Source organism: Plasmodium chabaudi (assembly GCF_900002335.3).
Source record: "Plasmodium chabaudi chabaudi strain AS genome assembly, chromosome: 5".
Lineage (NCBI taxonomy): Eukaryota > Apicomplexa > Aconoidasida > Haemosporida > Plasmodiidae > Plasmodium > Plasmodium chabaudi.
In genome coordinates, this window is record NC_030105.2 from 643,611 (window position 1) to 655,931 (window position 12,321).

A 12,321-nucleotide genomic window follows, 5' to 3' on the forward strand; every position below is an offset into this window, starting at 1 on the left:
TATACATATTCAGAGGAGAATTGACAAATATAGCGCAGTGTATCATTGAGGAAAATAATTCAAAATAAAAATATATAAAAAAAGAAAAAAGACAATGCATTTATGTTAATATATTAATTGATGAAAATCAATAGATAAAGAAAAAAAAATATAATAAAAAATTAATAAAGTATATACATTATCATGCTAAGTATTTCTCATATTCAGTTATTATGTGTTTTTGTAAAATTCAAATAAAAGCACAAGGAGATATACTTATTCATATATTATGTGAATTTATCAGGTTTGCCACTTATTTCATAAGTTTTGAATTTGTTACAATTTTTGTATTTGCATTGTATAAACACACACAAATGCAATATATGCATGTGTATATGCACACATAGATAAATTAAATTCGAGGTATAAAAAAATAAATAAACAGGATATGTGGGGGGGAAGGGATATTTTCCACAAAAAATATAAAAGGCATATATGCATGCTACATTGGACATAAAGATTCACATTAAAACGAAAATTATATGCATGCGTAAAAGAAAAATATATTATATTTTTTAAATTCAAAAATGACCAAAAAAAAGTAAATACAATAAGATAAATTAGAAATATATTGACATTCAATTGATATTTAACATTATAGCGACATCATTATTACACAATTTTGAATGTGTGATAAGCATATTATATCCTCTGAATGTAATATTGTTAAATATTGTTACAAGCCTTTTTTGATATTTCATTATAAATAAGGCAATAATTAAAAAATTGAAACATTGGATATATGAATAAAAGAGTTGCTATATATCTTTAAGTATATAATATATAAATTTTAAAAAAAGACTATTATTTACTATTGTAATAACTATATGTTATATTGATATAGTATTTAATAAAATATCTAGATATATTAGTTTGGCTTTTGTGTAATCAAAAAAAAATTTTTAAAGCGCACATATATGTGTGCCTATTTGTACTTGGAGTTAAAAAAAATGAAAGTTATTTTATGATAAAAACAAAGGTATCATTGTATACATAAATATATATGCGTATTTTTCGATACTAGGAAAATGTAAGATGTTATGCAAATATTGTTTTGGGGTAACAACAAAAAAGGTATTAAACATTAACTAAAATGAAGTATATGTGTGTATATATAGAAAGAATAAGAAAAAACGCAATGATAATCAATGTATATAAATTATGATTATACAATAATATGATAAAAAATGCAAAGGCGTAATATTAGGAGGTTTCCCCCTTCACTAGCATATGCGAATAATATACATAAAATAGTTAGTATATATGTGAAAATGATTTGGTTATTGTTTTATGAAAGGTTAAATATTTCACATTGCTTATCAATTTCAGCATTTTAAAGCTCTTCCTGTTTCGTTGAGTTCTTGAACAAAGTTTTCGGCCCTAACAAAATCAGTAGATCCGTATATAATTTTTTTATTTATTTTTTCTTCCAAATCTTTTAATGCTGAAACTTCTATATAATTTCCACCACCAATAATAAATATTATACAATCTTTTATATTTTCATTTTTGATATATAAGTTGTTCATTTTAGTATTTGGTGGATTTTTCGGATCAATATAAATAAATTGATCATTTAATGTGGAGGGCTTATTTTCTATAAGCGTTTCAACCAGTTTAGTAATTTTTATTTCTCTTCTTTTAGGTAATAAATTTTTAGCTCCTTGTAGTATATTAAATCCTTTATCAATAAATATATTACTATATGTATTAAACTGTTGTTTAAAGGAACTGGCATTATTAGTAGAGCTCGAAAGAACATTGCCAAATCCATTACTAGCTGTACGATTTAATTGTGAATTAACATTAATATTAATATTCATGGATTTAAAATTTTCTAATTGTTTAATAAAATAAATAGCAGATGTATCTATATTTAATTGGTTTAACTGCTGAATAAATTGATCTACGGTTTGTGGATTTAAATTTCTTTTAGCTAGATATAAACATAAAAAAGCTCTATATTTATCATAATTATTTGCTTTTGCAGAATTGAATATATTATTCATATGCTGTATACACACTTTATCGTTAGAAGATTCAAAATCAAATTCATTTTCATAAAATCGATCGAGTTCTCTTTCTTTTATTTCTTTAATTAATTCGGTTAATATATTTGTATGCATATCTAATAATCTTTTATGTTCAGCCATTTCTGGTAAGATATTCATAGCGGACATCAATCCCCCTGTTATATTATCATTGTTATTGGCATTTTTATCGTTTTTATTTAAGTTTTTCATTTTTTCATTATATTCATTTAAACATTCACTTATATTATTTGCAACTTCTGGGAATGGTTTATTACAATTGTTTAAAAAAAATGAATCATTATTATCAATATCATAATGCTTCGTTACTGGTTTTTCAGAACCTTGTGGTGTATTACTACTCCCACTACTCGGTACTAAATTAATTTTATTCAATTTTATATCAAAAACATCATGAATTAATGCTTGATATGTCCAAGAATGTTGAACCATGACACTTAAATCTATATCTCTATCTGCTAAAATTAGTAATGGTCTTTGTGCATTTTTTGAATTAAATATATAATTATTTGTCGATCTTAAATTTAATAATTCATAAATATTTTTGTGTAACTTTTCTGCAATCATTTTAGAAGGATATGAATCATTTGATGAAACTCTTATAATAGGTACAACACCCAATGTGACTATTAATGAGACTAGGCCTTCTGTTATTTTGTTCATAACATTTTGTATTAAATTTTCGTCTGTTTCATGTAGTATTTTAAAGCAACGAGGCATATTTAAAGAAAATGTAGAACTAGATAAACTAATAAATTTTAAGTATCTATCTGTTATTTTTGATATATAAGAAACTACATTATTTTTTACGCACTCATTGGCAAAATATTCAAGTATTTCATTATCTATATATGAAACAAAATTGATATAATAACTTCCATACATATTGTTTATCATATCTTTTATAACTTTATCTATATTTTCTTTATTACTTCCAATAAAATAAACGGCATTCACTTCTGGTATTGTATTTCTTTCGTTGTGTAAATTTAAATTTAATGTTACACCATGGTGCCTTAAATTACCAATTTTTAATAAAGGGGCTAATATATTTTGGCCCTCCGAATCATATATTAAAACTTTCCATATTTTATCATGAGAATAGTATGACATATTACCACTATTATTTAGTCCATCACTATATTCATTTAAGTTCAGCATATTAATTGCGCTGTTTTTTTGTTCTTCTTGGATATTCATCGACATTGTCTCCCCATAAGCTTCTGTATGTATGTAATTATTTAATTGTTCAGTTTCTTAAAAAAAATAACAATAATAGGGGCACCCTTTTATCATATATATATACGCATGTATATATCTTTCTCTCTTCCCCCTCCTTAATGTAATTATCCCTTTGAATGATATTACTTTAGGGGGTACAAATATTTTCACTTATATTTCATTCAGTATGAGTCATCTTTTTACTTTATATAGATTTTACTCTCTTTTCCCTTAGTAATATTAAACAGTTTAAATATTTTATATTCCACTTGTTTATGTTTTATAGTTCACATTACTTTATTTTTTTTTATATTTGATTACTAAAATATTATTATTATATTTTTTCATAAAACATGATAATTATCCTTATAAAAAAATTTATAATTTCAGAAAAATACGTGGATATTTTAATGACAATAATACTACTCCGTTAATATTTTTTTTTATGCATTATTTCAATTTTATTTATGGAGTTAAACTGCCATTATGCTTATGCATGACGGCATTGTGTTCTTGTATGTTTCTAAATGCATGAACTAATAAACACAGTATAAAATATTATATTTACATATAAATATATATACATAAAAATATATTTTATCATATACGATGCTACTATTCTCAAAAATTGGAAAATTATTAAATTAATTATTTTTTTTTATTTACACTATATATAATTGTATGTATATATTAGCATGTATTACACTAAACAAATGTATACAATACATATATATAAATCTTCTTAACAAGTTAGAGTTCCTCGTTTATTACATTGTTCTTCTTGTAATCCTTTAATGTTACTTCGTAATATATTTTTCCAATATTTCCAATACGTATACCAATACGTCTGAAAGGGGAAAGCATTTTCATATATATAAATATTGTATATACATTTAGGTATGTTATATATGAAAATATTTACGTTAAAAAAACGGGGAAGAGAAGAAAAGAGAAATTCTATGAGAAAACAAAACAAGAAACATAAATAAAGGAAGAAAAAAAAACTAAAGCCTATTTTCAAACCTTAATTCACCAACGCACATTCCTATTAAACCCTTGTTTAATGGAGTAACATTATGCTTCCCAACCTTTGAAATTTTTTTAAACATTATCGAAAAAGAAGGTAAAACATATGTTAATAAGGAATTTCAAGACAGTAAATATGAGCATAGCATGATGCATAACTAAATAGCATATAAAAATTATTGAAAAAAACAGAATTAATATAACACACAAAATTATGAAAGCTCGTTTACTATAAATGTCTGTTCAGCGTAACCAAATTTATAACCCTGAGAAATTAGAGCATATCAAAAAAGGGGGAAACAAATATATATTATGTAAATGTATGTAATAGAAGAAAGGGGCACAGATATATAGGGATGCATGTATAAATATTACTGATAATACATTAGGCATAATATCTACCCCTGGTGCTATAAGTAACAATTTGTAATATGTAAAGAAAATATATGATCAGGTAATATAATAATGGATAATAATTGCACACGAATGTAATAAATATAGGAATAAATCATGTGTGTGAAAATAAACCTATAGGTAATTATTTTTTTTAATTAATATTTATTTTTTATGATTTTAATGGGAATACAAAAAATATATAATCCTTACAGAATGTCCTTATATGAATTGTTGCCAGGTCATTCAATTTTAAACCACATTCTACAGTTGATTTTTTCAATATACGAACACTATATTTATTTTTTATTTCATCGTCATTTAATTTGATATAAGTTTCGTCATCAGATTTTGCGATATATAATATAAAATAAAAGAAAAAAGAAAGATATAAAAAATTCATTCTGATAATAAATATATATATACACCAATTGATTGATATATATGTGCATATTATATTTATGTATCTAACATAATATATATTATTCTTTAAGTCTATTCGTAATTCATATGTTTAATTGTAAAGTTGCATCATTAGCATAAATTATATGATATAAGCATAATACATTTTTTTATTTTTAAAATATTACATTTTTCCTATAGCATCGTTTTTAAGACGTTGATACATATTTCTATATGTGTTCGTATTTTTTAGATTTGCATAATCTTATTTATTTTTATTATTATACATTTTATTTATTTTTTTGTCGATACACATTCAAGTACACACTACATATAATTTGTATACAACAATAAGCATTTGTGCATTTATAATTTTAATGTATATATATTATGTCCAGTGTTAGGCGCTAAATTAGTGTATAAAAGACGTATATATATTTTTTTTTTTATTTATTAATACTTATGAACGTATTCGACATATGTATGGGTAAATTGTATTTACGAAAGTTGCTCATTTAATTATTTATAAATTGCTTATAAATGAAAATTCATTTCTTGCTTACAATTATTTTCATATTAAAATGTTATATATGTGCAAAAACAAAATATAATAGCTATGGATCGTGGATGAATTTAAAGTACCCAGGGAAAAAAGAAAGATCAAAAAACTACCGAATAAATTTAATGCATATCAATAATGCAATTCCGCTAGAAAATATATATAGAAAAGTACACAATAATTTGAAGCGTAATATAATTTACAATGTAGAATACTGCAGAAATTGCTTTATAAATAGTTATTATAAAAAAACGAATATAGTAAAAGTTAGGCGCCTTAATAATTTATGGGCTAAAAAAAAAGGTGTCGGAAGTACAAAAAATGGTAGAGATAGTAATCCCAAAAATTTAGGTGTAAAAATATTAGGAAATAATTTTGCACACGCTGGTAATATTATTGTTAGGCAAAGAGGAAGGACGTTTAAACCGGGTTATGGAGTAAAGCAAGGAAGAGATTTTACTTTAGTTGCAACTAAATCTGGAAAAGTTCATTTTTTTAATCGTGTAGTAAGTATTATTGATGTTAGTACCCCTAAACAAATGACGTATAAAGATATTTATCAAGAAAATCCAACCATTATAAGTTTATCAAAAATGTGGACTTCTGCGGCTTAGAAAAATATCATTTTACATTACTAAAATAGTCAAAAAGTAAAAACAATGAAAATGAAAAATAATAAATATTATAAGTACACCCATAATACATTGTATAAAACTATACCATTTGCATGTATGAAATATTTATAAAAGCGCAGGGTATACATCATTTTCGTTTGTTAATTATACATACATATATGTACATATGTATGTATTATATTTTTTTTATGTTAAAAATAAATCTACAATTTATACTTGCTTTATATGAAAATGCATTTGCTGATATTATATTGTTTGTAGACATTATTTTTTTATCTTGCATAATATAGATATAAATTTGTGTAAGACAAATATAAGAAAAATAAAAGCAAAAATTTTTTTAATTTATTTGTGATTAAAAGATGAATTATATAAAATATTTAATATATTTTCGAAATAAGTACATAAAAAAAATTAATATAATATTCATGTTATATTAAAAAACTTCATAAATTGGTGATAATATTTTTTTAATTTAGCTATTTTTTAAAAAAAATTATGAACAGACATATTTTTTATTCGATTTATTTGATAATATAAAAATAAATATACATTACAACATACAACTATAGATAAAAACTAATTTTAAGGTAAAAACCAAAGAATGTATTGTTATTTAAATTCAAACTAATTTTATTCTTAAATTAAAGAAATGTATAATACTAAATGTTTTTATTCATAAACTTGCAGTTTTATAAATGTATAATAAAAAAAAAATAGCTTGCTTTAATATGTAGCTTGGAAATTACATAAGAAAAAAAAATGTGTATGGCTATTTATAGTTTTTAAATATAATAATACAATATTAATTATAAAATAAATATTTGTGGAAATCAACATTTTGGTAGTACCCATAAAAAATAATAAAAAGTATAACATTGTATGATTCCTGATTAAGAGAGAACTATGAATAGTGTGAAACATGTATTTTATTTATTGAATTGAATTTATTTTTTTTTGTAAATAGCTCATATAATTTTATGCAATCAAAAAGACAGGTAAAAATAATAATAAATAAATAAAACAGCAAGCCTAAAAAATAATAAAAATCGCTATTTTACCAACACATAAAATATTTTAATTATTGTTGCAAAAAGTTCTAACCGAAAAACGAAATAAAAAATGTAACGTTCTATTTCAAGTTAATATATTTGAAATGGTTCTTTTTTAAATATAAAATAATATTATAATTGAACAGTAATCAAAATATCGTAATATATCCAAAAAGCACAAAATAATGTACACACGCGGTGGGATGAATTATGAATACGCCAACCCAATGGCGTTTAACATGAATAATAGAAATATAGAAAGTATGTCTCATGGTGGTTCTCCAACTGTTCGACCAGTGCCAATAAATTATCAAGGGTACACATCACAAAATACAAGTGTAGTTTCCTTTAGTAATCAAAATAATATTAATAGCAGTGATAATTCAAATTTTTATATTCAACGTTATAAGAATCCTGAAAATGCAAAATCGTCTTTGAAATATAGTACTACGCAATATATACCAAAAAATAAAATAGATGAAAGAAATGAAATGACAAACCCTCGTATACATCGTAATTATATAAATGATAATAATAATGGAAATATAAATAATCGTTCGAATCAGAATTCGGTTGCATTACCTGCAAATTATAGTTCATATAATAGATTGCCGATGAATTCTTATTATGCAAATGGAACAGATAATAACACCCAAAACAACGAAATTAAATTAACTTATGCTAAAATCGATTCATTAAATAAGAATGAGAAGATAAAGTCTATGACTATTCCCAATACTATGGAAGCTGATAATCCAAATTATGTAGAAAAAGTCCAGAAAACGAAAAATGTATATATTCAGGATCCACAGAAAAATAATAATTTTGAGATAAAAATGAAAAGAGATGAAAAAATTTCCAATTCGAACAAACAATATCTTATCAAAAAAGAAAAAGAAGAAACCATGTTATTAGATGATATAAATCATTCAAGAAATGTAATATTTGCAAAATCTCCAAAAAATAATATAAATTCTCCAACATATGATATCTTAGATACAAACAAAAAGTTAAGGATTCAAAATCAATTTGGAAACGAAAGGAAAACAACTGCAAAAAATGAAATAGAAGATAATAGAAAAGGAGATTTGTATAATAAAGTTAAAGGGGGTATAGAGAATAGAAAAGGTGAATATTTATATAAAGAGAATAATGATATGGAAGATACAAAAAAATTAAATATAAAAGAAGTAAAAAAAGATAACAATATGTCACTCAAAAATGATGAAAAAAAAAATGAAAGGAAAATGAATATTTTAAAAAACAAAAAAGTGAATGGAAAGAATATAGACAGCGATAATAAGAAACTAGAATGTATTGTTACCATGAATTTTAAGGAAGATGCATTTGATTTAAAAAATGGATTAAAAGCATTTAAAAACATTATTATTATTGATAGAAATAATGTGATAAAAAAATGGAATGGATATGAATGGATGAAATTAGAAAATGATTTTCATTTTTTTATTAAAGCAAGATATGATAATAAAGGGAATATATGGCTCATAAACAATTCTTATGAAATATTAAAATTAAAAGATAACAAATATAAAAAATATGGCAATATAGCCAACGAGGAGATTGTAGACATAGGGTTTGATAAAAAAAATATTTTATGGTGTATAAATCGTAAAGGGGATTTGCTTAAATGGGATAAAACGCAATGGAAAAGAATAAAGTATTCAGGGTTTCATAAGCTAATAAGTCTAGCATTTGACATTAAGGGGAATTTATGGGGTCTTAATTCGAAGAGAATATTAGCACTTTGGAATACAAAAAATAAATGCTGGGATGAAAAAATTATTAATTCAGAACTAAAAATATCGTCTATGGATTTTGATAAGGATGGAAAAATATGGGCAATTTCAAATAATGGTGCGTTATTAACATATGTATCTAACCAATGGATAAACTTTGGATATGTATGCTTAGATGAGTTAATTTCTATCAGCTTTAGGATGTAAAGAGTTGTAAGTATGCAGGAACAAAATAGTTTTAAATAATAAAAGTTCTGTAGTATTTTGTGATAATAGTATTTTTTTCTTTGATTTTAAAATTGTAAAATATTGCAATATTTTTTTAAATTGGCACTGTTTATGCATTTTGTCTGTATTTATTTTCTTCCGTTTTCACTTAATTGGGGTAAATAATGCCCTTAATCATTTTTTACATGTATAGCTGTTTAGAGGTAGATATATCACCATATTTATATATCTCACCAATGAACACAATTTGAACTATACATATTAAAATCACCAATAGCTTCTTTTAAAGCATTATAATACGCAGAATGAAATGCTTCCTTAATTTGAGAGCAATATAATGGGCAAACTTATATATTATGAGTCTGTATATATAGACTATAAGTAGATGTGTTTATTAATGATACATATAAATGTAATAATAAATAGAAAATAAAAAAATTAATTTAATTCATGGAATATATTAATTGAAACAATTTATTTACGAATTGCCAAACCTCATTATTTATGCAGATGCATATAAAGCATCTTCCTTTTGTATATATTATATGTAAATAAAAATAGTAGGTAAAAACAAATAAAAATTAAGATAAAAAATTATACAAACTTTTAAAACATGTAAAAATTAATTCAAATTTTTGGAATAAAAAAAAAATAAATTTAATAAACCCTTTTAACTGGAGGTACGTACTCCATTTCATTGTCTAAAGGTTTTGTAATTACACTTCTGTATGTTGTGAAAAAATTTGATTTTTCTACATCCCTATTTGTCATCCATGTTAAGGAATGTTTCAAATAATTTTTATCATCTCTATCAGGGAAATCATCACGAGCATGTGCTCCTCTTGATTCTTTCCGATTAATAGCAGCTAATATAGTTTGAGCTGATAAAGTTAATAAATTTTCTAGCTCTAATGTTTCTAATAAATCTGTATTCCACGTTAAAGTTTTATCACTAATATAAACGTCTTTAAACTGTGAGCAAATATCAAGTATTCCTTTATATCCTTTATCTAATAAAGGACCTATACGAAAAACTGCTGCATGTTTTTGCATACATACTTGCATATTTTTTCTAACATTAGATGTTTGAATAGTACCTTTATTAAATCTTATTTGATCTAATCTTTGTATTGTTTCTTCACCTATATTTGTATTAGGATTAATTTTGGGAATATTTGGTTTATCAATTTCCATAATGGTTAATGCTGCTCTTTTTCCAAATACAACAATATCTAATAACGAATTAGCACCTAATCTATTAGCTCCATGTACGGATGCAGATGCAGCTTCACCTGCAGCATAAAGTCCTTTAACTATTATATCATCTGTCGAATTATTTGTACACTTATCAAAATTTGCAGATTGTGTTAATACTTGAGTTTTATAATTAGTTGGTATACCCCCCATATTATAATGAACGGTAGGCAAAACTGGTATATATTGCTTTGTTACATCTACACCTGCAAAAATTTTAGCTGTTTCCATAATACCAGGCAATCTTTCTTTTATTGTTTCATGTGGTAAATGTGTTAAATCTAGATATATATGATCTGCATTGGGACCACATCCTCGATTTTCATTTATTTCTATTGTCATAGCTCTACTTACTACATCTCGACTAGCTAAATCTTTAGCTTTGGGTGCATATCGCATCATAAATGCTTCCCCTTCTCTATTTCTCAAAATCCCCCCTTCTCCTCTGCAACCTTCTGTAATTAAACACCCAGCAGGATATATACCAGTTGGATGAAATTGAACAAATTCTAAATCTTGTAAAGGCAATTTACTTCTGGCAACGATAGCATTTCCATCACCTGTACATGCATGTGCAGAAGTACAAGATAAATATGCTCTACCATATCCACCAGTCGCAATAACTGTGTGTGGTGAAAAAAATCGATGGATTTTCCCATCTGCAATATTAATACATATAACTCCGATGCATTCCTCTGGATTTAACATTAATAAATCTAATACAAAATATTCAACAAAAAAAATACAATTGTGTGATAACGATTGCCCATACAATGTGTGTAACATAGCGTGTCCTGTTCGATCTGCCGCAGCTGCGCATCTATATGCTTGCCCTCCTTTACCGTATTTTAAACTTTGGCCACCAAAAGCCCTTTGATATATTTTCCCATCTTTTGTTCTAGAAAATGGCAAACCGAATTCTTCTAATTCGATAACAGATTCAGGGGCTTCTCTACACATATATTGAATAGCATTTTGATCACCTAGCCAATCTGATCCTTTAATAGTATCATAAGCATGCCACCTCCAATCATCCTCAGTCATATTCCCTAAGGCAGCATTTATACCTCCTTGTGCTGCTACTGTATGGGATCGAGTTGGAAATAATTTAGTTATACATGCTACTTTATATTTATTTTTTGATAATTCTAAAGCGGATCTCAAACCTGCGCCCCCCGCTCCTACAATGACAGCATCATAATGGTGATCTATAATATCATATGCTTTATTTTTAGTGAACGAAAAATGGCAATAACTGGTTCGAATAAATTTGAAGTTTCGTACCCCTCTTAAGATCATTTTCTTTATTTTATGCCCTTGTTACACAATTGTTGATTTTGCAAATATTTGTATAGTTTTATTACACCCTTTTGTTGTTTATTTTATCCTAAATTATATTATGATTGATATAAGGTCCATTAATTTTGTACAAATAACATGTAGCGAGTTAACTATATTGTGAGCATAAATTATGTAGTAATGTGAAATATATTGATAACTGGCCAATCGTAGTATGGCCCCTTTTTACAGAATATATGCACACACATATACATGTAAAAATAAATATATATTTCTTTCTTCTAAATGTGCAATGTTCCCACTTTTGAATTACACATGTTTTGGTACTTATTTTGTGTATGACCCATGTAGGAAGCTTGTAGATTTTTTAGAATTTGATTTTCTTTTTTCACAGCTTTGTAACAA

At 25.0% G+C, this 12,321-nt stretch overlaps 5 protein-coding genes across 5 annotated transcripts; 2 read left to right on the forward strand and 3 right to left on the reverse strand.

Annotated features, from left to right (window-relative positions):
* Positions 1-1,364: 1,364 nt before the first annotated feature.
* PCHAS_0517900 (Sec1 family protein, putative) lies at positions 1,365-3,296 on the reverse strand (the record flags this gene model as incomplete). Its single annotated transcript, XM_736776.2, has 1 exon — positions 1,365-3,296. The coding sequence occupies one exon, from the start codon at positions 3,294-3,296 to the stop codon at positions 1,365-1,367; it is 1,932 nt and encodes a 643-aa protein (XP_741869.2).
* Positions 3,297-4,061: 765 nt separating this feature from the next.
* On the reverse strand, positions 4,062-5,133 carry PCHAS_0518000 (conserved protein, unknown function; the record flags this gene model as incomplete). The annotated part of the gene is made up of 5 exons (XM_016800192.1): positions 4,062-4,158; positions 4,335-4,399; positions 4,568-4,603; positions 4,713-4,747; positions 4,944-5,133. 5 exons carry the CDS (start codon positions 5,131-5,133, stop codon positions 4,062-4,064), a joined length of 423 nt encoding a protein of 140 aa, XP_016655225.1.
* Positions 5,134-5,672: 539 nt separating this feature from the next.
* PCHAS_0518100 (ribosomal protein L27, putative) lies at positions 5,673-6,305 on the forward strand (the record flags this gene model as incomplete). Its single annotated transcript, XM_732366.2, has 1 exon — positions 5,673-6,305. One exon carries the CDS (start codon positions 5,673-5,675, stop codon positions 6,303-6,305), a length of 633 nt encoding a protein of 210 aa, XP_737459.2.
* A 1,258-nt stretch (positions 6,306-7,563) lies between these two features.
* PCHAS_0518200 (thioredoxin-like associated protein 2, putative) lies at positions 7,564-9,342 on the forward strand (the record flags this gene model as incomplete). The annotated part of the gene is made up of 1 exon (XM_735778.2): positions 7,564-9,342. One exon carries the CDS (start codon positions 7,564-7,566, stop codon positions 9,340-9,342), a length of 1,779 nt encoding a protein of 592 aa, XP_740871.2.
* A 678-nt stretch (positions 9,343-10,020) lies between these two features.
* On the reverse strand, positions 10,021-11,916 carry PCHAS_0518300 (flavoprotein subunit of succinate dehydrogenase, putative; the record flags this gene model as incomplete). Its single annotated transcript, XM_737271.2, has 1 exon — positions 10,021-11,916. The coding sequence occupies one exon, from the start codon at positions 11,914-11,916 to the stop codon at positions 10,021-10,023; it is 1,896 nt and encodes a 631-aa protein (XP_742364.2).
* Between the last annotated feature and the right edge of the window lie 405 nt (positions 11,917-12,321).